This window comes from Phalacrocorax aristotelis, chromosome 2, assembly GCF_949628215.1.
Source record: "Phalacrocorax aristotelis chromosome 2, bGulAri2.1, whole genome shotgun sequence".
Classification (NCBI taxonomy): domain Eukaryota; kingdom Metazoa; phylum Chordata; class Aves; order Suliformes; family Phalacrocoracidae; genus Phalacrocorax; species Phalacrocorax aristotelis.
In genome coordinates, this window is record NC_134277.1 from 167,900,699 (window position 1) to 167,927,041 (window position 26,343).

General features: G+C 59.5%; 2 protein-coding genes across 4 annotated transcripts in view; one reads left to right on the forward strand and one right to left on the reverse strand.

Moving 5' to 3' along the window:
• The window catches only part of HSF1 (heat shock transcription factor 1), a 74,418-nt gene extending 73,249 nt beyond the window's left edge, over positions 1-1,169 (reverse strand). The window contains exon 1 of one of the 2 annotated variants that reach the window (XM_075086007.1): positions 785-1,169. In XM_075086007.1, coding sequence (XP_074942108.1) covers positions 785-910 — 126 coding nt within the window. In that variant the 5' untranslated portion in view covers positions 911-1,169. The remainder of the gene's footprint in view (positions 1-784) is intronic. The other variant, XM_075086006.1, reaches the window with a different exon arrangement.
• Positions 1,170-1,476: 307 nt separating this feature from the next.
• Positions 1,477-26,343, forward strand: part of BOP1 (BOP1 ribosomal biogenesis factor) — a 72,759-nt gene continuing 47,892 nt past the window's right edge. Inside the window, exons 1-3 of one of the 2 annotated variants that reach the window (XM_075086005.1) lie at positions 1,477-1,581; positions 1,901-2,071; positions 17,623-17,733. In XM_075086005.1, coding sequence (XP_074942106.1) covers positions 1,492-1,581; positions 1,901-2,071; positions 17,623-17,733 — 372 coding nt within the window. In that variant the 5' untranslated portion in view covers positions 1,477-1,491. Of the gene's footprint in view, positions 1,720-1,900; positions 2,072-17,622; positions 17,734-26,343 lie in introns of both variants that reach the window. The other variant, XM_075086004.1, reaches the window with a different exon arrangement.

Here is a 26,343-nt window from a genome sequence, read left to right on the forward strand (position 1 = left end):
ACAGTCCTTTCGCACTCTTACCCGTTTCTCTTCCCTCAATAGCTTCGGTAGCAAGCACCTGATCTGGGGTCGAAGCACAGAGACACAGGAGGGAGAGGAACTGAGTATTTGTGAGAACTTATTTCTAAATAACTGCTTGGTGTGCCAGGTTAAGAACCAAACAGCAAGAAAACTTCTTCCCTTTGATTTCGGGCAAACAGCAGAGATTTAACAGCCTCTGAAAAACAGCTTGAGGCATTTGGCTCTGGATACTACAACCTTTGAAACAAAACTTAAAACTTCCCCAAGTGGCTAGAAAAGGTTGAAAAGGGGGACAGATCAAGCCAGCGCTGTAGAAACGGGGAACAAAAGCAGCGCAGAAACCACAACAGCGGTTAGAATGACAAGGCTAAAAGCTGTCGAGCATCCCCTACCATGGAAACAGAGGAGCGGCCGGACGCTGAGGTGTTTTTTTTTTTTTTTCCCTTAAGTAGACGGGATAGCTCATTTCCCCCCGAGGTATTGCAGCGCTGGGGTAATGAGGCGGGATAATCACGGGGGAAAGAGGTAGCACCGCTAATTAAGAGGGCGAGAGCGGCTGCGAGGCCTGGAGAGCCGCAGGGACCCGTTCCGACGGTATGACACACCGGTGAAGAGCGGGAAGCGGGCCTGCGGCTGGGAAAGTCACTCCAGAGCCCGGGGGAGGCCGCGGACACACCCGGGCCGAGGCACCGGGGCCAGGCTCCCATCAGCAGGAGCCAGGCCCCGGTGCCTCGGCCGCGTCGTCGCCCCTACCGGGACTCACCGGGCTCCAGCAGATGAGCGAGTCGGTGTCGGGATCCTCCACCAGAGTCCACAGCTTGGTAAGGAAAGCGGGTACGTTACTACCGCCGGGGCCGGCGCCCACCGCCGCCGCGCCAGGGCCCTCCATAGCGGCGGCCGCCGCGCCCTCAGGGCCCGGTTGCAGGCCCCGGGGATAGGCCGCGGCGCACCGGAGGCGGCACCCCCCGCCCCCCGAGGGGAAACCGCCGCCAGGTGGAGTTTGAGGCGGGCGGGAGGAGCGGGGATTTAGCACCGCCGGCGGCCGCCTCCTCCGCGGGGCCGGGCCACTGCCTGCGCGCTGCGAGCGCCGGGGCCCAGCATGGCCGCCGCCATCTTGGGACGCCTCCGAGACAAGCCCCCCGCGCGGGGCGGAAGGGCGCATGCGCAGGGACGCCCCCTTCCCGCGCCGGGCCACGCCCCTCTCCACGGGGCTCATGCGCGTCCTCACCCAGCCCCGCCCCCGGGAACTCCCTCCAGCGCGCATGCGCCCTCCCCATCACAAGGCAGCCGCTTGCGCTCATACGCATACTGCTGATACTCCCCGGTTCGTATCTATGCGCATGCGCCCTCCCCTCAGCGGGGGCCAGCCCCGGGTATGCGCATGCGTATTCCGCTGAGTCCACCCGGCGCGTCTCCCCGCGCATGCGCCCCCCGCCAGGAAGGCGAGGCCGTGCGCATGCGCATCGCGCCATGTCACCTTTCCCCTTTGACCCTTCCCCGATTATTCCCCTCCCCCCTGCCGGGAGCGCGACCCTCCCGCCCCTCCCCCTCTCCCGGGAGGTGTGTGGGGGGAGGAGCGGTCGGGAAAAGCGGAAAGGCGGCGGCTGGGGGGTGCGGGAGGGCGGTGCCGTGACCTTTGACCCGCGCGCACGTGGTGAGGGCGGCGGCGGCGGCGGCGCACGCGGAGGCATGGAGCAGGTCGGGGCGCGCGTTGCCATGGTTACGGGGCGGCGGGGCCTGGTCCTGGTCCCGGTCCCGGTCGCGGTCCCCATCCCCGTCCCGATCGCGGCCCCGTGGGGCCTGGCCGGGTCCTGCGGCCCCCCCCGTGACCGGCCGCCGCCGCCCTGACCCCCCCCGCCCCCGCCCCGTTCTCTTCCAGCCGTGTCCCGCCGCGGAGAGCGAAGAGCTGACGGACAGCGAGGAGAGCGTCTACTCGGGGCTGGAGGAGTCGGGCAGTGACAGCAGCTCGGCGGGGGAGGAGGAGGAGGAAGAAGAGGAGGAGGAGGCGGCTGAGGAAGGCCCCGGTGGCGGCTCGCTCCCCCGGACACACGTAAGTGCTGAGCGGCCGCCGCGGCCCGCTCCGGTGCCGGTCCCCGTCCCCGAACGCCCGGTGTGGGTGTCCCCCCGCGGCACCCGATGTGGGTGTCCCGCTGTGTCCGGTGGAGGAGGAACGGGTGTGTGGGTGCCCCCCGTGCCCGGTGTGGGTCCCCGCCCCGTGAGTGCCCCCCATGCCCAGTACGGCTGCTGTACACCATGATGGGTGCCCCCTGCACCCAGTGTGGGTGCCCCCCACGCCCAGTGGAGGAGGAGGAAGAGGAGGAGGAGTGGTTTTATGGGTGCTCCCTGTGCCCAGTGTGGGTGCTCCCCGTGAGTGCCCCCCGTGCCCAATGTGGCTGTTGCATGCCCAGTGATGGGTGCCCCCTGCATCCAGTGAGGGTGCCCCCCACGCCCAGTGGAGGAAGAGGAGGAATGGGTTTGTGGGTGCCCCCAGTGACTACCCCCTGTGCCCAGTGTGGCTGCTGCATGCCTGGTGATGTGTGTCCCCTGCACCCTGTGGACAAGGAGGAGGAAGAATGGGCTCGTGGGTGCCCAGTGTGGGTGCCTGGTGATGGGTGCCCCCCACACCCGGTGGAGGATGAGGAGGAGCAGGCATGTATGTGCTCCCCGAGCCCAGTGGAGGAGGAGGAAGAGGAAAAAGAGAAAAGGCAAAAATCATAACCGCGCACCCTTTTTGTTAGGTTTTGCACATAAACCATAGTGAAACGCCTGTGAAGAGGAACCTTGCTCAGGCCCATGAAATATCCTGTTAACTTTGGGTTTCGCTGTTTTTCTTCGCTTGCACGGGCAGGGGCTCGGGCTGCGCGGCAGCGCTGGGTGGGCGCGAGGAGCCCAAGCCGCACGGCACGTGGAGAAGAGCAACACAGGCCGAGCGCCCGTGCTGCCGTCCCCTGGGAGCCGGGGGTGTCCGACTGCAGAGGGTCGGCAAGGAGGGAACCCCACGGCCACGGAGTCGGGCGACGCTTCTGCTTTTGTGACGAGGCGCAGCGTGGAGAGCTGTAGTGCTGCTTGTCACTAACAGGAACACAGCTTCTGCGCCGGTTTGTGTTTCTAGAGTTGGTGTTAGTGTAAGGCTTCTCTCATAGGTTGTAGATTTAAAAAAAAATTATAAAGATGCGCTCTCACTTCTGTTTCAGAAGGTGCAGGCACAAAGATTGATGGAAAGCTTCATGCTCACGCTTGTCTTGAGATGTTAACGTGCAGATCCCGGTACTTTGGTGCATCGAGCCCGGCATCGCAGCCGGGCGAGGATTGTCCTACTCCGCTCCGCGCTGGGGCGGCCTCACCCCGAGTGCTGTGGGCAGCGTTGGGCGCTGCAGGACATTGGGGGTATAAAGCTACTGGAGAGTGTCCAGAGGAGGCCACGGAGTTGGGGAAGGGTTTAGAGGGGAAACCGTACAAGGAGTGGCTGAAGTCCCTGGGTTTGTTCAGCTGGAGCAGAGGAGGCCGAGGGCAGCCCTCATGGCGCTCTGCAGCTCCCTCCCAAGGGGAGGAGGAGGGTCAGGGCTGGTCTCTGCTCTCTGGTGATCAACGCCAGGCCCCGAGGGAATGGCAGGGAGATGTGCCAGGGGAGGGTTAGGCTGGTCATTAGGAGAAGGTCCTTCCCCCCGAGGGTGGTGGAGCCCTGGAACAGGCTCCCCAGGGAGGCATCACGGCACCAGCCTGGCAATATTCCAGAACCACTTGGACAAGGCCCTCAGAGACACAGTGTGAATTTGGGGTGTCCTGTGCAGGGACAGGAGCTGGGCTCGGTGGTCCTTGCAGGTCCCTTCCAGCTCAGGACATTATGTGATGCTATGGCACCGTGGCCTCCTTTGCCTAGTTCACACCCCAGGCTTGCTGACAAGAAGTGCCTCGTCGTTAACCTGGCAGTCTGGCTCTGCCTGCGCGAGTATTTGTTTGTTTGGATGACGGGTAGGAGCTTTACCGAGGTCTGGAGTAGAAACTTAGTAAAAGTTCCCCTAGTAACCTGCTCAGCTGCTCCACGGGAGTGTCCGTTGTGCTTCAGCAGCTGGTTACGAGTCCACGGCGTGGGCTGGGCCCGGCGGCCGCTCCAGCCCAGGAATTGCTCTGCAGAAGTGAGGCCTTTTCGTTGTTGTTGTTCTGCTTTGCTTTCCGGAACAATCGGTCCCCGGAATGGCGCGGGCGTTTTGGCTGGTGATGGGGGTTGTTTTCCTTGGCGTTGGCTCTCGGCTCTGTTTTGCCGCGCCGCCGTGTAAGCAGCAGGACGCTTGCTTGAGCCAGGACTGACTGCCAGCGTGTTGTGCATCCATCTGTCTGTCTGAAAGGCTGGTTCTGAGCCCGCCCCACCCGATCCTGCAGCCTTTTTGTTCAGTGTCTGAGTGTGCACGATGCCTCAGGTCCGTAGGAAAGGGTCGGCAGGTATCGGGATCCCTCACTGTCTCTTTTGCAACCCGGGCCAAGCTGGACGCGGCGCTCTGCTCCGCGCCGGAACGTCGCGCACGCTGTGCCGGGAGTGTGGCCTCAAAAAGAGCAACGGCGGCAGCAGCAGAAGCCGAGGAGGCCGGGGGGTGTTTGATCCTGATCCCTGTTTCTGCTGCTGTGCGATACGTCCCTCACTGATGCTTCCGGCAGGCGTAGCCCGGTGGTTTTGTAGCGATGTCTTAGTGAAGTCAGATTTCCTGTGTCCGTCCTTGCTCGGCCTCCTGCCTTCACTGTGCGAAGGCAGCAGTGCTGTAGCAGGAGAGGAGCTAGTGCCGTTCCTGCCACGCAGGAGCCCTCTGGGCTGCGTGTGAGGGGAGTTACCTGACACAAACCGCAGCTGCCCTGAGCGGGGGGATGTTAGAGACGTAGCAGAGACGGGACTGGATTCCCTCTTGAGGGGGAAGGGTCCTGAGGGGGTTTCACAGAGGGAAAGGGCATCAAACACGCTGGGCTTGGCCAGGAATACATTTACCTGTTGTTTCTGGTTGGAAAAAAGAACGGCCCTTGCAAGGGTATCGCTCCCCCAGTGCTGAGTTTAACAGAAGTTTGGTCTGTTCAGACCCTTTTCTTCTCTGGGATCCTGCAGGGAAGTGCCCTTGGTGATTTGCAGCACCTCTGAATGCTTTCTGGCAGAGCTGCAGCCTCCTGCAGCTAGGTTTGCTTCTCTTCCTTCTTCACAGGGCCTCTGCCATAAGTAAGTGGGTTGAAAACTGCTGGGTTAGTGTTAGAAGCTTCAGCAGTTCAGGCAGCTGCAGCTTTTCAGAGGGACTCGACCCGACGACGTCGCGAGCTGTGCGCAGTTTAGAACTTTACGTTGCATTGAAACTGCTGGGGAGCTCGGGGAGAGCAGAGGTAAATGGCAAAGTAAGAATATCCCAGGATCATCTCGAGCCTTTCCGCGGCCGTTGCTCTGCGCAACGTCCCGCTTTTGCTGTTGGCTTTGGAAGGGTGCTTGCCGCTTCACGGGCGGGAAGCTTTGGAGGAGGAAATGGAGCTAGGCGCCGGGTCGGAGGAAGGGGTGCTCGCAGGGCAGCTCTGAGGCGGGCCTGTCGTTGAACCTGTTCGTATAATAGTGGCATATTTAAAATAATACTGACTTCGGGGCGAGAATGAAGAGAGCTCGCTTCCTTCTGCTTAGAAAATATGTCGCTTGCCAGCACCAGAGGGCTGTTTATTTGCCTTTGATAGATATGTTTAATTTTGAGTGAGATTTCTTAAATTCTGGTCACAGAATCACAGAATGGCAGGGTTTGGAAGGGACCTCTGGAGATTATCTTGTCCAATCCCCTGCTTGAGCAGGGGTCTCTTAATTGCAGCCACTTAAAACCTCTGATTTCTGTTAATCGGCTCTACAGCAGGCAAATCTGCTTAATTTACCAGGAGTTAGTTATGAAAACAGTTAAAAAGCAAGCTAGAATTTTACTTGGATTGGTTGCGATGGCAAAACCTGCCAGGGGATTATTTTTTGTTGCGTTTATAAGGCAGGAGCGTTGACCGGGGGCGCCTGTGGCTGCATCTCAGGGCTTGTGAAGCCTGGGAGCTGCCGTCAGCATGATGGGTAAGAAACTGAGATCGCTACGAGTTGTCAGCCGCCACGCCGCGGCTTCCCCTGCCGCGGTAGGATCTGCCCACCAGCCCTCGCCCTCGCCTGAGCCGGTGGTCCGTGGCCTCAGCCCTGCCTCCCCCGCTGCCCCAGGCACCCGCTTTTGTTTCTTTTTCATTTCGTTTAGTTCAGTGCGCTCCGTAGGAGGGGTTTAGCCGAAGCGATGTGCAAACCCTAAACGGCCTGCGGGTGCTGCCGAGCAGGTGGCAGAGCGCGATTGTCAGGTCCTTAGTTACAGGAATGCAAAAATGAGAAGAAAAGCACTCCAAAAAGAAACACAGACTCTGAGTGTCCTTGACGTTAACCTGTGGCTTTGGGCCTCCTCCAAGCTACCTTCCCTGTAAGGGAATTGGGGACACTGCTGCCCAGGGCTGTGCCCCTAAAATGCTCGAGGGAGCCCTTGCAGGAGTTTAACCCTGGTGAAGAGGGGAAATGGTTTAATTTCCACCTCTCTTAGCAGCCTTTTCGGAAGGGGGCCTGTCCCTGCTCCTCTGGGGGGATTTTAGCCCTTGCCTAAAAGTTTATGGTCAGTTCTTAGATGTCATTTTTTTTGTTTGGTAGGTCGGTGTGGTGACTTTGGCACTTCTGGGCATGTTGCTGAATGATGGTTTGTAGCCTGCCGGTGAACAGGTATCCCTGAACAGTGGGGATCTCCGAAGGCAGAAGGGACTGGCCTGTGTTTAGCTTGTTCTCGGAAACGTAATTGATTTGTAGCCCCGAGCTTAAAATACATTGCGAGTTACACAGCATTCATTCCCCGTAGAGCGTAGCGCGGCCAGGGACACGATGTAAGTGCCACAGGCGGCCGCCAGCCGTGGCGCAGAGCTGTCGTCGTTACGTGTGGCGGAGACAGCCCCAGTTCTTCCTGCTCCTTGTGGTCAGGTAACAAAGCGCAAATACAGAGTGCAGACCCTCCCTGGCAGCTCCTGAAGCTGTGTTTTCCCAGCAGGATAACAAACTTGGCAGTCGGCAGCTTCTCTGAGGGCTGCCAGAGCGGGGATGTTTCCCATCTCCAGCCTTGTCCTCTCCCTCCTGCTCCTGCTGCGTCTCAGAGATACTTCCCCGAGCCAGGTCACCTCGTCGCGACCGAGAGCTGTCGCCCCCCCCTGCTGGGGTAGTTTCCCTTCCGTGAGTTGAGCGGGTTGAATTGGCTCCCCAGGGAGCGTGACGGGAGCCGAGCCGGCACACGGGGAGCAGCAGGAGGAGGGTGGGAGGGTAAGGGGCACCTTCCAGCGGCAGAGGTGCTACATCACCTTGCCGCCTGCAGCTCAGAGACCCAGGCCTGATTTTTGCAGTCCTCTTGCATGTTTCCCTGAGCCTGCTCGTTCTAGCCCGGACCACTGTCTGCAACTGTTCTGCAAAGCCGAAGACCTTGTTCTGTCTCATGGGAGTTCACTTTGAAACCACCTTTAGACCTCCTGGCTGATGCCAGTTTGCTCCAGCATCACTTGTGCCTGGCCAGCAGCGTGGACACCTGAGCTGGAGCCGGAGAAGCCTCCAGCTCCTCCCCGCCGGATCTTCAGCCTTGATGTTAAAGATGACTTTGTGCTCTGGGAACGGCTGGCCGCTGCGCGTGTCACGCAAGCCAGACTCTGGAGCGCTTTCGGAGGGTTTGTGCACATCCTGGCTCTCATGCTGTCCGTATATTCCGGCTGTCCAGCAGGTTAGAGGTTGGGGAGGATTCCCAAGCTGCTTCCAGAGGCTTCTGGACTACGCGCAGGAGAGCTACATGCATCAGCTGAACGCGTGCAGCACTTGGGAATCCACAGGAGGGACTCCCGCTCTGCCAGAGAAGTGTGGAGAGCACCGGGGAGCTCGTGGAGAAGGATGGCGTGTGGTCGGAGAGGGAAGGGAAGCTTCAGATGTTCTGTGATTGCTCTGAGGTTTTCTGCTGAGAGACCAGACAGCAAGGAGCCTTGCTCGCTCAGGTTGCCAGAGCTTTCCTGTGGACTCGGCATCGTGGTCGTCATGGAGAGGCCTGTCTGGGGCTCCAGGAAGAGCTGGGGGCTCTGACCCAGGGGCGGAGAGGACACCGCTAATGTCACGCCCCGGAGCGAGGGGTTGGGGCGCTGCTCTGCTGACTGGCTCCTTTACTCCCGGTCTCTCGCTGCTTCCCTAAAACCTGCGGTATTCTGGTGAAAGCCGATGGTTTGCAGGGTGCTGAAGCCAAGCCGATGCTCTCCGGCTGGGCTGATCTTAGTCTTTCCTGCTCCTTCCGTGGAAGCTGTAGGTCTGGCAAGGGAGAAACCTTGCAGATGCGGGGGGGTGTTACTGCTCCCTGAATGTTTTGGTGTTTGAAATACTCAGCTGGAGGTTGCTCCTGAGACGATGAAACACAGAACAGTTTAGGACGTGTTAGTCTCTGCGCAGAATTCAAGCGTAGATGGTGGGATGGGGCGGTGCCTCTCTGGAGCTGTGCTCCTTCCCATGATCCTGGTGGTTATCTGCAGCTCCCTGCAGGAAGACGCTTTTAGGAAGTCAGAGTGTAAGAAGTAAGAAGTGTTGGGGCTTAAAAAATACCACAGAGGAGTAAAGGCAGCCTCTCCGGAGGACAGAAGAGAGAGAGGTACTGAGCTGCGAGCCAGCGCTGGCGCCTCAGCCTGCGGAGAAGTGTTAATCCAGTCTGAGCAGCAAGGTGCTGAACTGAGTTGTGCTGTCCCAGCTCCCTTTGGGATCCAGGAGCGAGAAAGGCCACTGCCTCCGCCACCTGCCTGTCAGCAGATTGCAAAGCCCCGTTCTTGGTGCCTCTCTAGCTCGCAGGGCTGTGTAAATATTAGGCTGTCCTTGTCGGATTAGATTTCCTCTTAATGACTTCCAGTGTTCTGACAAGCCGTGCTTTCTTCCTTGGCAGCCCCGGTGCTGAGCTGAGCCGTCCGACTCTGCTCTCAGGGCCCCTGGGGAAAAGCCCGGTGGCCTGCAGTTGAAGGCCAGGCTGAAATGTTTATTTTCTGCTTTTGTAATCCAGGAAGCCCCTTCAGCGCTGTTCTGTCAGAGAGTCCCTGCTGTGGCACCGAGCGCCTGAAATAAATCTGTCCCGTGCCGGGTGTAGGCATCGGGGAGGCGCTGCCGGTGCAGCGAGGGCCGCCTGGCGCTTCCCTTCCCGCGGGGGTTGCACCCGGGCGCCTTGCCTTGCTCCGGCCCGTTCACGTGCACAGCTCGGAGCACCCTCGCAGGGCTCTGGGCTGCGGTACCGCATCCAACTCCTCTCTGCTGCTCCACCAGCGCCTGCCAGTGGGCCTGTGCTCAGTTCCCTTCCGCTCCGTGGCTCCACGCTGCCGTCAGCTCGGTACCGCGCAGCCACGCCGGCAGGACCCCCCCGTTTGGGGCTGAGTATTCTGTACGGGGGGGTGCACAGCGGAGCCCCTTGGGGCAGTTCTCTCCAGCCCAGTATCGCTTTTTCTCCTTTCCTCCGGATTCATTTGTAGTTGTGTTTGCTGCACCAGTCTTAAGCAGGAAAGCAGCTGACAAGGTCTTCTGTGGCGGCCTGATTTCTGCAGAGCCTTCTTCCCCTGGGACGTATTTCTAGCAGTCGTGGAAGGAAGGAAACCACTGCTCGTACCGACAGCGGCTCGTGGCACTGGTGGAAGTGCTGCCTCTTGGTGCCCAGCACGCCGGCGGTGCCTTGCTAAGTCACCACGCCGAGAGAGTGCCAGGGTCTCAGCGTCCCCGGCCTGCTGCGCTGACCCCTGCCCCAGCCCGGTGCCGGCATTACTGGGGTGCGGAGGGCTGTGCTCCGCTCCGAGCCTAGGTCGGGGCAGGGCTCCGTGCTCCTGGCGGGGCCGAGCTGGCTTTCACACGCTCAGCATTGCGCCCTCTGGACAGAAGCTCTGCAAAGGAAAGCTGAAGGAGTAAACAGCAAACCTGCTGAGTTTGCCTGGCACTCTGGCAAGCTGTCCCTGTCTTGAGATGTGTTAGTTCTTGAGTCTGGTACGTGAGCGAGACTCCCTGCAGGCGTGTGGCTTCCCCTTTCTGAGCTGTTAGCAGTTCTGTCAGCCCCATGAAATGGAACAAATCGATGCTTGCCCGCAGGGTGAAAAATTTCAGGCTTGTTGCTTGTACTGACAGTTTTAGCATGAGTTACCTCTCCCCATCCTCAGGACTTCAGCTCTCGCAGGAATACGTCTTGCAGAGGTACAGCGGGCTGGCTGATCGGTGCATCGGTACTAGAAGACGGGCGTGTAGAGCCAGGTGATGAGAGGAAGTTAATAGCAGCCGACTTCCTCGAAGCATCGCGAGTGACGTGGCCTGTGAGGTTCTGTCTCCTGGTTCTGGAGCAGTTAGGGGAGGAAGGCTTGACCTGGTGGAAGCAAGACAGCATCCACTCTCTGCCAAAGGCACCGGGATGTGGAAAGATCGCTTTGTCTCCGACTGCGATGGGGACCTGTGACCAGTGTTGGCCCAACGTCACTCACTTCGTCCTACAGGGAGGATCCGGAATCCCAGAATCCCAGACTGGCAGGGGGTGGAAGGGACCTCTGGAGCTCATCCCGTCCCACCCCTGCTGGAGCAGGCACCCCCAGAGCAGGGGCACAGGGCCGCGTCCAGGCGGGGGGTGAATGTCTCCAGGGAAGGGACCCCACAGCCTCTCTGGGCAGCCTGTGCCCCTGCTCTGGCACCCGCACAGGGAAGGGGTTTGTCCTCATGTTCAGGGGGAACTTCCCGTGTTCCAGCTTGTGCCCGTGGCCCCTTGGCCTGGCGTTGGGCACCACTGGAAAGAGCCCGGCCCCATCGCCCTGACACCCGCCCTTCAGGTATTTATAGGCATTGATGAGATCCCCCCTCAGGCCAGCATGAGTTCCTCCCGGGCTCCCGAAGCAGCAGCCACGTTCCAGAGGCCGCTGCTTGCCCAGACTTGGTCGCACCGTCCTGGTCACTACAAGGCTGGCTGAGCAACGTGATTTGTCCTGGCCCTGGTAGAAGCCGCTTTACTGCTCTTGTTTGGAAGGCGTTGCTTTGGATCTTCTTACATCTGAGCTCAAACCTGAGGTCCGCAGTGGGCTGTGATCGCGTGAGATGTTGTCTTGTATCTTGTCGCTTACAAGAGGTTACCTGAGAATGGAAACCTCTTAGAAAGCCGCAGCTGATAATGAGGTAAACACATGGTTTAAGCTGTTAAACTGCCACTAGGCTTAGCTGGTCTTACAGGCTTCTTTCTACTAATCGGAAGGAATTATGCAGCTTCATCTTAGCTTCCTTCGCAGGCCTAGCGTGTTGTTTGTCCCTGAATCGGAAGCAGTTGGTGCAGAGGCACTGGAACAGCTGGGCTGCTGCAGGTCGGTGTTTACGCGTGTCGAGGGGAGGTGGAAGAGGACAGTCCTGGGGAGCAGCCCACACGACTATGCTGTAGCTCACAGGGCTGTGAGTTTGGGAATCCTGTTTCTAGCCCTGTTGCAAGCTAGAGCACTGCTGCCCCTTTAGGTATCATTTTTCCGTGAGCGAAACACAATTTAGCTGTTCTGCCTCACAGGGTGAGCAGAGCAACTGGCAACATGAGGCCCAAGAACTCCCTCGCTTTAGCAAAGGCAGAGGTGACGTCTGTGCGTTGGTTGCTTGTTTTTCCCCACCTTGACCATACGATCTTGGCGAGGTCTGGGCTTGGCACTGAGGAGGAAGAGTCTCTCACTGGGATCATGGAATCATTGAGGTTGGGCAAGACCTTGAGGATCATCCCATCCAGCCGCCAACCCAACCCCTCCAGGCCTCCTAAACCGTGTCCCCAAGGGCCACGTCTACACGGTTTTGGGCCCCTCCAGGGATGGCGACTCCCCCACCTCTCTGGGCAGCCTGTGCCAGTGCCTGACCACTCTTGCAGGGGAGAACTTTTTCCCAATACCCAATCTAAACCTCCCCTGACGCAGCTTAGGGCTCTTTCTACTACTTGGGTGCACATCCCAGCATCTGGTAAAGCTGTGAGAAACCTTGCCGCCCCTCTCCTGACCACGGGACGGTTGCTCGGTCCCACATAAGCATAAGCTGTTGCCACAGCTCCCAAACCCACCTGCTCTAGGGCTGCTTCTGCGGTAGGGTCTGCTGTCTGTTCGCTCCAGCCCTGACTGGTGCGTCTGGTCTTGCTGCTGCCCGTCCTCCCCCTCACCTATTCAGTTGCTTGTAACTCAACGCTGTCTGGAGTAGCAGCGCCCAACTAGTGCACCCCTTCCTCCAGCTTTTCCGCTGAGAGATTCCGCCCTGCTGTAGCTGGGGATCGCTGGGACAGCAGGGACCTGTTGTTTGGGACCCTCAGGAGAAGAAGGCCCTTGAGGTGCTGGAGCGTGTCCAGAGAAGGGCAGCGGGGCTGGGGCAGGGTCTGGAGCACAAGTGTGCTGGGGGGTGGCTGAGGGGGCTGGGGGGGTTTAGCCTGGAGAAGAGGGGGCTGAGGGGAGCCCTTCTCGCTCTCTGCAGCTGCCTGAGAGGGGCTGGAGTGAGGGGGGGGGTTGGTCTCTGCTCCCAAGTCACCAGTGACAGGACGAGAGGGAACGGCCTCAAGCTGCGCCAGGGGAGGTTTAGGTTGGGTATTGGGAACAATTTCTTTCCTGCAAGAGTGGTCAGGGATTGCTAGAGGCTGCCCAGAGAGGTGGGGGAGTCACTGTCCCTGGAGGGGTTCAAACACTGTGTAGCCGTGGGACTTGGGGACACGGTTGAGGGACCTGGGGGTGTTGGGTTGGCGGTTGGACTTGATCTTAGAGGTCTTTTCCAACCTTAATGATTCTATGATTCTGTGACCTTTCTCCCTTCCTGCTGGAAAATTGCAAGCCAGGAGTTCCTGATCTTTTCTCCACACCACGGAGGAACTGTGTGGGAGCGCTCTGAGAGCCTTACGGTGGGAGGCGAGCAGGTTTTGCTTAGGGGAAGGGGAGCCAAAGGAGCTACTGATGTTTTAATCCAGCTTCCAGTGGCTCTTGGTTTGGGGAGGAAAAGGAGGATCTACCCAGGCCATTTACATGTGCTGATGCTTATTTTACTGACTAGCAAATGCAGCGGGGGACACTTCTCTTTCCGATTCAGCTAGTCCAGGCAGCTGCTGAACAGTCTGCCTACTTCTGAGGCTGCCAAGTACAGGTGCCACAGCAGGGGTGGCTTAAGGAAATAAGCAGGACTGGTGTAGGCAGGGATGGTACCCCTTACTACACAGGCTTATCTAGCTGGAGGGCGTGGAAGAGCTTTGGCTTAGACAAGCCTTCTTCAGTTCTGCTTCTCTTTCACACCTGAGGGGCTTGTGTTCCTGAAAGCGTACTTTCTTTCTCTAATTTGTAACTAAAGATATTGCCTCTCCTTAGCACCTTTGCTGGCGTAAGACTCTGCAGTTGGGTACATGATGTGATTTTTGCAGCATAAGTGGGGAGAGCCGGCTCTGCCTGGGCTGGAAAGCTGTTCCCTCGCCCTGGCCCAGACACGGAGAGGCTCCCGCAGCGCGGCGCTTGCGTCCGGCCAAGCATGGTTTGCCGGCTCGCCTGTTAGATGGTGTACAGAGGAGTGCTCTGAGGATGTGGCTCTCCTCAAAGGCTGCCAGCGGTATTTTCCCTCTCCTTTTTGCCCGTCTGGTTTGTGGTTTAGTTTAGATTAATCCCTTTTTTCGTAGTTCCTCTGAATCTTCTGTTGAATTTACCTGTTGGAGGTTGCGGTAGAGGAACCCCAGCTGATCCGCACGGGGGGTGGATTTGGGAGGGAGGACGTTACAGGTCTCACTGGTGTGGGAGGCTTCACTCTTTCTTCCCTTGTCCCCCTTGTTACAGCTAAACCTGTTCTCAAGTCCTGTCTGCGCTGTTGAAACCCACCAGCTGCCCCAGGTCTCCCCTTCAGCAACCAAAGCTGCCAGAAACGGGGCTTGGCGATGCCCGTGGCTGATGCTCGGCGCTGCCCGACTCCCCTCTGACCTGTGGTCTGGGGGTGCCGGCTCCTGGCTCCCCGCTAGCCCTGGGTGCCCCGGGGGGGCCAGGCGGTCCCCATCCCCAAGCCCTGGCAGCAGCTGCGGTGATAGCGGGGTGCCGGCAGGGCAGTTTTGAGGGGTTTGGCAGGGTTTTGCGGTGTGTCGGCATTGCTTGCCGCCCTCTGGTGGAACGAGCCTTTCTGCACGGGGCGGCCTGGGCGGCGGAGCAAAGCTTCGGTTATTCCTGCGTCCCAACGCAGCCCCTGCGAAGCGGAGGGGACCAGCCTGTCCCTGCCCGCCCGCCCGCCCGACACCCAGGCAGACTGACCCCCAGCTGCGTGGGGGAAAACCCTTTGCAGGCGTCAAGGTAAATGCACCTGGAAGATGCAGAGAGGCGCTTCCGATAAGGCTGCAAGAGGAGTGAACGGTGACGGCACTCCCTGCGACCAGGGCTGCTGGCCCCGCCGCTCCTGGCACCCCCTTAGAGCCCTCTCTGGTTCAAACAGATAATTTTTTTTTTTTCTGATAAAATGGTTTTAGCGTTCAGTGTGCGTTCACTGTTCCCCAGGTGGGCTTTAGTCAAGTATTATAGGGTGCTGGGTGCGTGATTGATGTCCTAGCTGAGGTCTGTCTCGTTTTCCTGGCAAAGCTAACTTGAAGGATTTGAACGTGCCAATAGACGTCCCTCATGCCTGGATGCTGGCGTCTGGTTTGCCGGCATGCCACCCAGGGTGGATCTCCTGCAAGAATCCTGGGCGAGAGCCTGGCTTGTGACAGCTCTCAGAGCAAACGCAGGGCCTGGGGAGCACGTGGGCCTCTGTCTGTCCTCCCCAACCGTGTGGACTGAGAGGCTGAGCCCCACTGGGGTAAGAGCAGGAGCGCTGGAGCGACTGTGTGCCACCTCCTGGCGTGGCCGCGGCTCCCGAGGACGCTGGCAGCTCGTAGCACCATCACCCAGATCTGCGGCGCAGGGTCCTTCTCCAGTCTCATCATGGCGGAGGAGAGAGGGGGGAAATGAGGGGAAGATGGAAACTCAAGTCCAAAGCCATTGTAGCGCCAGGAGCCTGGAAAAAAACTTATCTCCAATCTCCCTTTTTAAAAATTTTTTAATAAAGCCTTTTGTTTTTGCAGTAATCTCATCCTCTTGCCGGCCCAGTATTTTCCAGGCTCTCTCCCACCCCTCTCCCTGCGGCTCGGGGGAGCTGCGCTGGTGTGTACGTACAGCAGAAGGTGATCACACACTGTGCAGATTTTACTGCTCCCGCGAGGGACATTTTCTGGGGCTGTTTTTCCGATTATTTCACTGAATCCTCCCGTAAACCCGATCTAGCCAGGGTCCCCATTCTCCCCCTACCCCCACTCCGAGTGGTGCGCGGGGGGAGAGAATCTCTTTTCCAGGGAAGGATCTGTAGCTTATTCGGCACCCACACAGCAGGTCAGCGAGTGGGCGAAGTCTGATGGTCGGTGCTGTCTGATTACCCGTGTCTGAGGAGGGAATTAATTCCTACCCGAGGCGTGCCCCATGGGTTTTCTCTGACGGGAGCAGAACCTATGGCCCGTGTGTCCTGCCCGCTGCGGGTTCTGGTGTGGAGAAAAAAAAGGTGGGATAACCCAAGCAACGGAGGCTGCGTTCAGCCCCCTGTGCGTGAGGTCGCTCCCACCGCTCCCCATGGGCCGCCTCGGTCGACGTGTCTGGCACGGTGTGCAACGCGTGTGATGGCGGGAGTCTCTTCATCGCAGTGACGTTGCCACCTTGGGGGCCGTGTCTGCAGCCCGTTCCTGCCCCGATCTCTGCCCAGGTCTCTTCCAAAGGCATTTGGGGCTCCGAGCGGCTCCAAATGTGCCCATCGCTTTGAAACCCACCAGTAACTTCAGATTGCGCAGGTGAGATGGTTGGGTGCTTCACCCGGTCTCAAGCACCTTGTCCGGCAGCTCTAGAGTCCCGAGTGCGAGCGTGGTGGAGCCCATCGGCAGGCAGGACCTTCGCCAACGTTCGGTGCTGGGAAGAGCCTGCTCTCGTGGTAGTGTCGTGGGAGGCACCAGAAACCCCCGTGCACTTGTCCTGCCCGATAAAGAGAACGGTGCTGCAGGGTCCGTCCTTACCTGAGAGAGGAGGCTCTAGGATCTGCTGGGGATCTGCTGTGGGGCAGATCTGCCATTCAGAGAGACCTTGATGGGCAGGAGAGAACAACTGACGGGTGAAGGGTGAAGAATGTGAAGTTCTGCACTTGGGACAGAATAACCCCAGGCAACAGGGCAGGCAGGGGTTGAAGCTCTGGAGAAAAGGGCCTGGGGGTCCTGGGGACAGCGTGGGGGTCCTGGGGACAGCGTGGGGGTCCTGGGAACAGCGTGGGGATCAGCGGGTGTCCTGAACAACACCAACCGGCCACACCAAGGGCTGTGCTGGCAGGAGCACGGGGGTTGGGCTCCTTCACCTCTGTTTGGCGCTTGAGACCCGTCCAGCCTGGGGCTCCCCAGTACAACCCAGTGACAGACAGGAAGGAGTCTAATGGAGGGCACTGAGGTGGTCGGTGCCGGAGCATGGGGCACGAGGAGGGTCTGTGAGCTGGCCTCTTCAGCCGGGAGAAGGGGCAGCTTTTGCTGTCCGCAGCTGCGTGAGGGAGCGTGGAGATGGAGCCAGGCTCTCGTGATGCCGAGGCGCGGCATGAGGCAACGGGCACAAGGTGCAGCAAGGAAAATTCCGGTTGAGCGTAAGGCGTGTTCTTGCCCACGGGAGTCGTGCAGCCCTGGAACAGGACCCAGAGAGGTGCCAAGATCTGCGTCCTTGGAGATACTCAAAACTTGACCGGACGAGGTGGTCCCAAGCACCCAGATCTGACTCTGAAGCTGGCTCTGCTTTTGAGCGGGGGGTTGGGTTAGGGACCTCCAGAGGTCCTTTCCAGCATAGATGTTTCCGTTCCCGTGACCTGAGTTTGTGTGGCTGCTGCTGCACGCCTTGCCTCCTGAGCCGTAGCCACGCTGGCGCCTCATCCTCGGCTGTTGCTGTTCTGACGGACGCTCGGAGGAGGCAGTGCCGCTGGGAAGCCCTCTCCCCGTTCCGCCTGTCCGTGCAGGTTGGGTTGTTGCAGCCTCTCCCCTGGTTGTGCCTCTGCATGGTCTCGGTGGTGTTGAGCTCCAGGGGAAAAGAGGGGCAGAGAGCCTTGAAATGACTCTGGAGGATGGCTGGGATGTGGAGGCTGTGGAGAATAATTTTGGGCCTCATGAGTGAGAATGCAACTCCTGGGTAAGCTGAGCAGCTCCCAGTGAGCTTCTCGGGCAACCTGACCTCAGAAGGGAGGTGACTGACTCTCTCTCTTTGCAGTCCCAGGTGAATGTAAGCACAAGCTGCTTAACAAGCCCTTTCCTTCCTTCCTTCCTTCCTTCCTCCCTTCCTTCCCTCCCTCTGTAATGTGGCGTCCTGGAGGACCTAAGAGCGAGGTGTTGTACTGCACAGCGCTGTCCGGGCTGGGGCATGAAGTGCTCTGTGGTGATCCTGGACCCTGGCAGCAGGCAACGCTTTGGTGGCAGCTTCAGATTTCATTGCCCAGCCGAGGTTTCTGCCATAGCCAACACAAAAACGCAAAGGTTCGCATGATGGGATCTTATTAAGCTATTTTTTTCTGTCTTTCAGGCCACAGGGGCTTGCAGGAAGAGCAAAGTCTTGGAGGATGATTCATCACTGAAGGAAAATGAGCGTCTGCTTGCTCAGGATGAATATGAAGAAGACAGCTCAGATGAAGAGGTAGGACCCATTGCAACTTTTTCCTTTATGCGTGGACGCGAGACAGAGGTGATGGGTTTCCCTCTCCACGCTGGCTTCTCTGTGAACTCGAAGCGGGGGGTATGGTCGAGCAGCGCTGTCCCTGAAAGGGAATCGCTCAGGCTCCTCCTTGGTGCCGGTGCAGGGCAGGCCGGAGGCACCAAGCCGGGGCTCTTAAGGAGACTCTTGGTGAGGGTACGTTGCTCGGGTGCGTCGCTTGGAGCGTCTGGGGCAGCCAAAAGGAATGTCACGTCCACCTTGGATGCGTGGGAGGAACCTCCTTTCCGCCCTTCCTAGAAGGGGCACAAAAAGCCAGAGCTGGGCTTTCAGCCCAGGGTCAGAGAGGGTTTCTTCAGCCGTTTCAAAGGTGGCTGAGCCTCACCCATGGCCCTTGGGGTTGCGTTCGCTGCTGAGGGACCTGCCCCGCTCTCAGAGGGAACCTCTCTGGGTTTCGTGCGTCGGGAAAGATTGGAAACCGCTTGCATGGAAGATAGCAGGATCTCAGCAGTAAAATACCCCTAGGGTTTGGTTGTTCCAGACAAACTTTGCTGCCTTTCTTAATCGTCTGCTAAATCAGTTAATGTGATTGGCGTCAATCAGCTGTTTCAGTAGAGCCCCGGGGTCGGGATGGAGGGGTTGCCAAGGGCTGTGGGGGCGTTTGGATCTGGCCCTTATTGCTGGGATTTTGGTTCACCTGAAAAGGGTACTGGGTAGCCTCATACATGACTTGGACAAATGCTTGGGAAGCCTCCTGGTTAGGTGGAATATTTCAGGCTGTCTCCTCCTTAACCGCTGAGAAATAACAGAGCACAGAAAGTCCTGCGTGACCAGGCAGGTGAGGAGCCAGGCGGTGCCTGCTGCGCGCTGCAAGTGCTCTGAGCGAGGAGCTCCGACAGCTCGCTCGCATGGGGTGCCTGGCTGGCGAGGAAAGGCCGTGGGTACGGGGGGACGTCAGGAGGAACGGCAGCGTGGCACCCGGGGCTTGGGGCGGGAGTTTTCCGAGCGGGGAGGTGAGCGGGACCCTGGCTGCACACCCAGCTTCAGGAAAGCGCTTTGGCATCGCTGACGGACAGTTCAAAGGGCCTAGGCTTGCGTTTAGCGGTGCTTTGAGGGATGCATCTGTTCCTGTTTCAGCCCCCGCGGAGGGGAGGGGGAGGATTGGGTGCCTGCCGGCCTTCCTGGTCCAGCGAGGGCCCGAAAGGTTAGATGTTAGAGGCCCACCTGGGCTAGCGCTGGAGCTGCCGGCAGTCCCTGCCCCCGGGTCTGGAATAGAGATTTAGAGAGAGGGGGAAATATATGACTATAGAAAACATACACTTGTGTAATGTCTCCAGCATAACCCAGGAAAAAAACCCTTTCATGCAGGAATTCAAGGTCTCTCTCTCCCCAGCTGGTCCTGCTTCAGGGCCCCGGTGGGGGGAGCGCTGATTCAGAACCTGTTGACATCAGAGCAGCTTCCAGTGGCTTTGTTCCTTGTTCCCCATTCCCAGCCCCCTGCCCTCCCTCTGTAATTGTATTTATCTCTTCCACAAGAACCCTGATGCTTCTGCTTCCTGTGGCTGGGATGCGCACACTGGGCGCTTTGTGCTCGCCTCCACGAGGAGCATCGCCCAGCGCTTCTCTGCGGCTTTGTCTCTCGGTGGCCCGCAAGCGCTGGGAGGGGAGGGCAGCGTCCCCCATTGGGGCAGGGGCAGCTCGGATGCGAGCAGGGCCAGGAAAACACTTTCTGGCTGTGAATAGGATCCTTATTTTTTTATTTTTCATTTTCTCTCCTTTTTTTTTCCTTTTGTTGACACCTAGCTTGCACCGCAGCTTCATCCCAGTTAAAGTGTAGCCTCGTCCTAATTAAAGTCTTCGTGAAATGCGATGCTTTAGCGCGTTGCTCTTCAGGAGGGCGCTGAAGACTTGTACGTCCTCTGGGTGGTTGGTGCTGGCTGGGAGGGAGCGCAGCCCGGCCCCGCCAGCAGGCACTGGTGCTCCTCCCGCGGCCCGTGGTGTCGGTCAGCCTGGCCGGGCTGGGAGCCGCGGCAGCCGGTTTCAGTGCTGGGGGTCGCTTTGTTACCCCCTTCGTTACCCAGCCCGGAGGTGGCTGGCCTGCGGGCCGGCTGTGTGTCGGGGGGCGGCTAGGTGCAGAACCGGGCTTCGGAGGGTGCGCGGCATGCCGCCTGCATCCTCCCACCCCTGCTGACCGTGCCACCAGCCTCACACGGGTACGTTGCTTCACCGCCTCGAAGCGAGCCAGCAAATGGCAGCATTTTGCAATGAGGCCACGGGGCTGGGGTGGAACACCTCCTGGGTCTGCGATCCTTGGTGGTGGAGGGTCCATATCCGCCCCGCTGTGAAAGGCAGTGGGATTCCCAGGGTGCCCTGGCCCAGGCGTTAGTTGCGTGGTGCAGCCTGGACCCGCCACCTCGAGAGCAGAGCGGGGAGAGCAAGTGGAAGCTGGAGCTGGCGTGGCCACAGCACCCTCTGTCCTGCCAGACTGGGGGTCCCAGCCTTCGTCCGTGTGTCGGGGCAGCCAGCCAGGGTGGCAGGGCCCTGCCGGGGAGCAGCACAGAGCTGCAGGAGCAGATCGCTCCGGGGTCTGGTCACTGCTGGGGGCTCTGGGGGAACACGCAAGGCGTTTGGCAGCCTCTGCATAGAGATTAAGCCTTGTGCTCCCTGACTGTATCTATCCCCGTGGTAATTATCTCCGACCTGATTGTTATCTTTAATGGTAGCGGCTCTAAACATTATCAATAGGCAATAACCCCCCTGTGCTTGTTCATACCGTGGTGTTCCACAGCAGCGAGCTCCAGCAGTCAGGTGCTGCTGTGGGAAGGTGTCCCTGTCCCCTTTGGCTCCTTCCCCTGCCACTCTCCCCACCGGCCACGCTGGTGGGTGCTGCTCCACGCAGACCCCAGCCGGGAGCACCCTGGGTGCAGCTCGGGGTGCTCCCCAATTCCTCTTTGCCTGCTTTCGTCTGCAAACCTCTAACTGTGCGTCTGCCTCCGGGGCTGCCCGCACAGCCTGCCCCGTCGCTCCGCTCCCAGCAGGCGCCAGTTTGGGAAAACACCCAGTGGCACGGCCGGTGCCGCGGGGCACGCCGTCCCTGTGCCGGCTGTCACTCACCCGCCAGCCGGTGGCTGGCTCTGAGCGTGCGCGCCCTCCCCTCCGCCTGTGCGTGGGCTTCGGAGCTCTTTAATAAAGAATAATAGCTCAGACCTGCTATGCCCCTGTGTTTAGCACAGACTAAATTTCTTCTAGCTGTGCTCCTGCTCACTTGGCAGCTGCCGGCGCTCAGCCTGGCCGGGCGCCCAGGCCGGTCTCTGCCGTGTGCTCTGAGCAGAGACACAACAAAATAAATTGGTTTCCTGGCCGGGCCGGGACGGGACGGGGAGCCCGTGTCGCATGCAGGGCCCTTCCCGGTGCCCGGCGGGCAGGGTCCCCGCGCCGGGTGGCAGGAGAGCCCCGGCGCACGCGGGCAGGCTGCCGTGCCGGTGCTGCCGGGGAGCCGGTCCCCGCGCCAGGCCCCCCAGCCATCCCTTCGGTGCTCGCCGCGCAGCCCGAGCGTCCCTTCCTCTCGGCCGCTCGGAGATGAATGGCCGTGAGCTGCAGAGGCTGTCAGGGCCTCGCTGGGAGGAAGCAGTTTGGGGCTTTTGTTTGGTTCTGTTTCCTCCCGCAATGACTATTCCATATGTCAGTGGATAATGAATGGAGGCGCGTTGAGTGCTCCTCGGTGAGCCGGCGGCTGTTCCAAGCCCACTTCCCTCCTCCGCAGCGCAGCTGACCCGGGCGGGGGGGCTCAGCGGCTGGCCGGGCTGAGGGAGCTCTTCTTTCAGTAGCTGATTAGCCAAGAGAGAAAAAAAATCCTGCAGAATGTGCTGCTGGCAGACAGCTCCTTCAACTCATCGCTCCGTGTGTGTGTGCGCGCGGCTGTGCGTGCGCTTCCCGACCTGCCTGGCTCCGGCAGATGCTCCAGGCTTCCCACTCGCCAGCTGCATTAACCGCTTAGCAAATCTCCCCCGCGAGCGTGTCTGGCCGGGCAGCCGCGCGTGCTCGGCCCTGTCTGACGGCCACGAAGGTGCGAAAGGAAGGGTTGCGAGGAGCCTGGGATCCGGGCTCGGAGCGGGAAGGGTGGTGGTGCCGCCGCGATGGAGCTGGGCACGTCGGAGCCAGGAGAGGAGCGACCCCGTGGGTGCTTTGCCCCAGCCTGGTGGGCTTGGCCTCTCTCTGGTGATGGGGCAGGAAGGTTGGGGCTCCTTCACTCCATGCTCTGCCCTCACAGCCCTGCAAAAGCTCGCGGGTACCCCGGGGCAGAGCCCAGAGGGGCTCTGGCCCTGACCTGGTGCTCCCGGGCTGTGCCCACCACCATAAGCCCCTCGCCCCTCGCCAGGGAGTCCCGGGGCAGCTTGCCCAGGGGAAGCGCGTGAGAGCGTGTTCCCAGATCACGCCGGCTCCTCGGCAGGCAAGTGTTTCTGCTGCTGAATTCAATATTTTTTATTTTCTTGCCCTTTTCTGTTGAGGGGAAAGTACATCCTAGTGTTGCTGTGTCCTTTCCAAAACGTGCCTTGCGCCTTGGGGAGCACCAGTGCGCTGCAGTTGGTTTGTAGGCTGAGAAGGGGGTAGGGCAGGGAGCTTTAGAGGGAGCCTGCAAATCCAGGTGAAGAGATCACCCTGACCCACGTTTACCTCTGCTAAGGGAAGCGGCTGCAGGGATAGCACGGGCTCCTTTGCGCCTTCCTGGGCTCCCAAGTAATCAGTCGCTCACAGAAACAAAGTTCTTGGAAAGCGCCCGGTGAAAGTGCCTGTTGCTCTGCTCGGCATCAGGAAGGAGTTGGAAATGGGATGCAAGAAGGGAAGCACTGAAAGCTTCGTTACAGCCCGTCAGTGAGGTCCTCCAGCTGCAGTGCCATGCCCCATTTCCATTATTCCGTTTTGAAAAGAGGTAGGGAGAGAAAAAGGAGTTCCAGAGATGGATAGCGGGGATAATTGGTGGCCTGGGGGGAATCTACAGATGAAGAGATGTGAAAAGACAAGATTTGTGTAGTTTGGAGGCAAAGTGGAGTCTGAGAGGACACAATAACAGGATGTGGAAGGTAGCACGGGGGGGATATTTGACAAGATGAAAAGGCATCAGATTTAAAACTGAAATGGCAGGCGAGGGACGCGCACACCATGCAGACGGATTATCTTACACACTGTTGGCCTGCAGATTTCATGGCCATGAGATGCCGGTGGTGCCAAAGGCTTTGCAAACATTAAGGTTTGCTGATACTAATGTGAATAACAAGAACATCTGGAGCTGCAGCGTTGTAAAATAAAATTGACGCGCTCGGGACCTGGTGGATCAAAGCGTGGGCCCTAAGTCGTACAGCCTGGCTGTGCCCAGGGCAGCGGGTGCTGCTGGGGCAGCGGGAGCCTCCGGAGCCATTTGGGTGACGGGATGAAAACAGCAAAAGGCAAAGGACGGGGGTGTCCGGGGGCCATTTCGCCTCCAGCTCGGAGGAGGGGAGGGAGGTCTCTGCAGCGCTGTTCGCGATCTTCCCTCCAGCCAGACCCGACCCGCCTTTGGTCAAGTGCCACCACCGACGGTGGTCTTCCCCGCGGACCGGGGCGTTTGGAGTTCCCATGGATTTCCCCATAAAAGGCGTCATACAGGCTGGTGCAGAGACCTCGGCTGCCGCACTTTCTGCTTTCAGTGCCAGCTGGACAGAGATGGAGGGCCCCGAGCCTTGCTTCGTGCCCTTGCCTGTCGTCTTCCCCTGCTCCCTGCTAAAGGGGTGGGAGGCTTTGGGACCAACCCCGTGCCTGTGCTTCGGTGCTCGGTGCCGTCCTCGGGGCCTCTGCGGGACGGCAGGGCTCACCCGGGAGGGGAAACGTCAGCAGCTGCGAGCGGCTCGGGCACTCGCTCGGCTTTCTAGCGTTTGCAGCCAGAACGGAAAGTTTCCGCGCGCTGCGTGTGATGGAGGGTGGGGGACCCGGGGCTGGAGCCACCGGAGCGCCGGCATGGAGGCGAGCCCCTTCCCCACGCTGCTGCCGGCGATGGGTCGGCCCTCGCCGCACGTCCCCCGGCTGCGGCCTGGCCTGGGCAGGCTGGCGTGCGTGGATGGAAAGTGGGCTGGCTCCGCGCAGCCCCTTGGCGTGGGACCGTCCCCGGCAGGCTGGCCTGGCGGGGGTTTCTCTCTAGGATTAGGAAGACCTCGAGGTCCAGACGAGGCTGGTGGGGAGCAGAGGGGAAAGCCACCAATTAATGGGTGCTGATACAATCATAACAAAAAAAAAAGAAGGATAAGAGCTAAATTACTCTGTCTTTTGGCTGCCCCAAACTTGATATTTAAAGCGTTTGTAAAGCAGCTCAGTTGGGGCAGGAAAGGCTTTTTCCTTCTGGAAGGAATGACATCACCGAATACACTTAAACGATCAGGTCCCTGACCCAAAGAGAGCGAGAAACCCACAACAACTTTCGGCTGATGAGTGGAAACTTTTCTTTCTTTCTTTCTTCTTCTTTTTTTTTTTTTTTTCCATTTGCTTTCCCCCTCTGCGTGCCGAGTCTGCGCGCTCTGCTGCGGCTCAGCTTACGGCCCGTCCGTTCCAAAGCGAGCTGACGTCTCTCCGAGCGGGCTGCTGCGATCGGGGCGACCTGAGAGCTGTGAGGGGGGCCCTCACCCGCCCCTGCCCCGCACTTCACCCTGACCCAGGATCCTGCCGGCAACCGGACGGCTGCGCTTGTGTCGGTGGTGCAGCGTGGCAGGGCCCAGCACAGAGGTGCTCGCAGCCGGCAGGGCATCGCCCTGAGCCGCCGCTGCAGTGTGAGCTCACCGCTGCCGCCGCTCCGTAAGGCTGAAGTTGCCTTTTGGCGGTGCTGTCTGCATCCCATTTTCCCTCCCGGGGCCCGGCCGCAGCATCACGTTCCCTCTGCACGGGGCTGCCAGCTGCTCCGTTGGCAGAGCGGGCTCCCTGCCAGGTACCCACGGCTTCCTTGAGCAGGCAGTGGAGGCAGGAGTCAGCCTGCCCACAAATCCAGGTCGGACAAGGCTGAGTATTTCCCTGGCCCCAGATTAGGCGGTGGAGTCCCGCACCACCCCACCGGCTCTGGCAGCGTTCGCTGCCTCTCCTGCCCTGGGCAGCGCTGTCCCGGCGGGGCTCGCACCATGGACCCCCCCTGAAACTCGGCACGACCCGGCCCGTTCGTGCTGCGTTCTGGCTACCCGCAGTGCCCTGCACCAGCTACGGCACCCGGAGAGCCAGCGAAAGGCACACCAGCCTCCTCGCTGTCCATTCCTGCCAGGATGGCAAGTGCAGCGTGCTCCCCCCGCCTTCGCCGAGTGACTGATCCCTCCGCTGACTCGGCTGGCAGAGCCTCCCCTCCGGGAAGCCAGGGATCCTGCTTATAGTTCAAGCAACAACCCGTCTCTTTCTGCAGGAGCAGCCCGTCTGGGTGCCTCGGAAGCATGGCCCTTGCCAGGAGCGTGGGCATTTCCCTCTGGGCAGGGACCGGCGCGGCTGCCCTGGCACTGGGGTTGCTGCTCTGCTGCCCCGAGCCCGGGGGCTGGCCTCGGCCTCCCTCCTTTTCAAGTGGAGGGGTCTGAGGACATGTGCATCTCCAGACCTGAATCGCTGGCCGCTGTTCCAATGTCCCACTTCATTAGGCTCGGCTCCGCTCCGGGTACTAGAGAACGTGCAGAGGAAGCAGGAGGCTCCTTGGCCAGTTCGGGGGACCAGGCTGGGTTGGTTTGTTAGTCCAGGGCTAACGCTCCAGCCCAAAGATTATTTTCCTCAGGCTGTAACGCGCCGAGCAGATACTTGCTGCCAGCTTGAATGGACGGTGCTGATATTTGCTAACAGAGACACGCATCTCCAGCGGGGAGGGCTTGGCAAATCTATTTTCCACTCCTGGCAACAGCGTCCAGTGCTTCTCGCCCCAGCCTTTGACCCTCCCTCTCCTGCCCATCGGGTCCTTGGTACCGCGGCACCGGCGCGGAGGCGGGCTGCCCGTGGTCAGGGAGCGCGCGGCGTACATGGGCACCCCTCTGCGCAGCACCTGCGGGAGCGAGCTTGTGCCTTGGTCTCACACGGAGTTTTGCTTGGCTTTTACAGCCCCGACGGTGTCAGGGAGCTATTTGGGAGGATTCCTGGGTTTGCTGTGGTGACTGTTGATTCCTAAGGTAGTGCTCGGAAATGTGGGGTTTTATGTATTTCTCTATATATCTAAGGCTCTTTGCAAACTGATACTTCACTGCCAGACTTGGGGCTGATGGCGGGCTCCCGAGGGAGCTTCGCAGTGGCCTGTGTCCACTGGGATTCCTCTGAGCACACGTCAGCTGGGTGTATCTGGAAGATTAGATCTGAGGCCAGAAAGGAGATACTTTGGGGTTGGCCAAAAAGGAGAAGTGTCCAGTCAGGGCTGTTGGGAAGAGAGGCTCATGACTCAAGTGAAAAACAGCACAGGCACCCTTATTTTCCTGAGACGTGTACTGTCGAGCGTGGACAGGCAACCTGGGGGCGAGCAGGGCATGGAAACAATTATTTGGACTTTGCCTTCAGAGAGTTGTGCTCTCAGGAGGCTTTTAACATATTACCAAAAAAAAAGCCTGTTGAACTCTCAAGTCA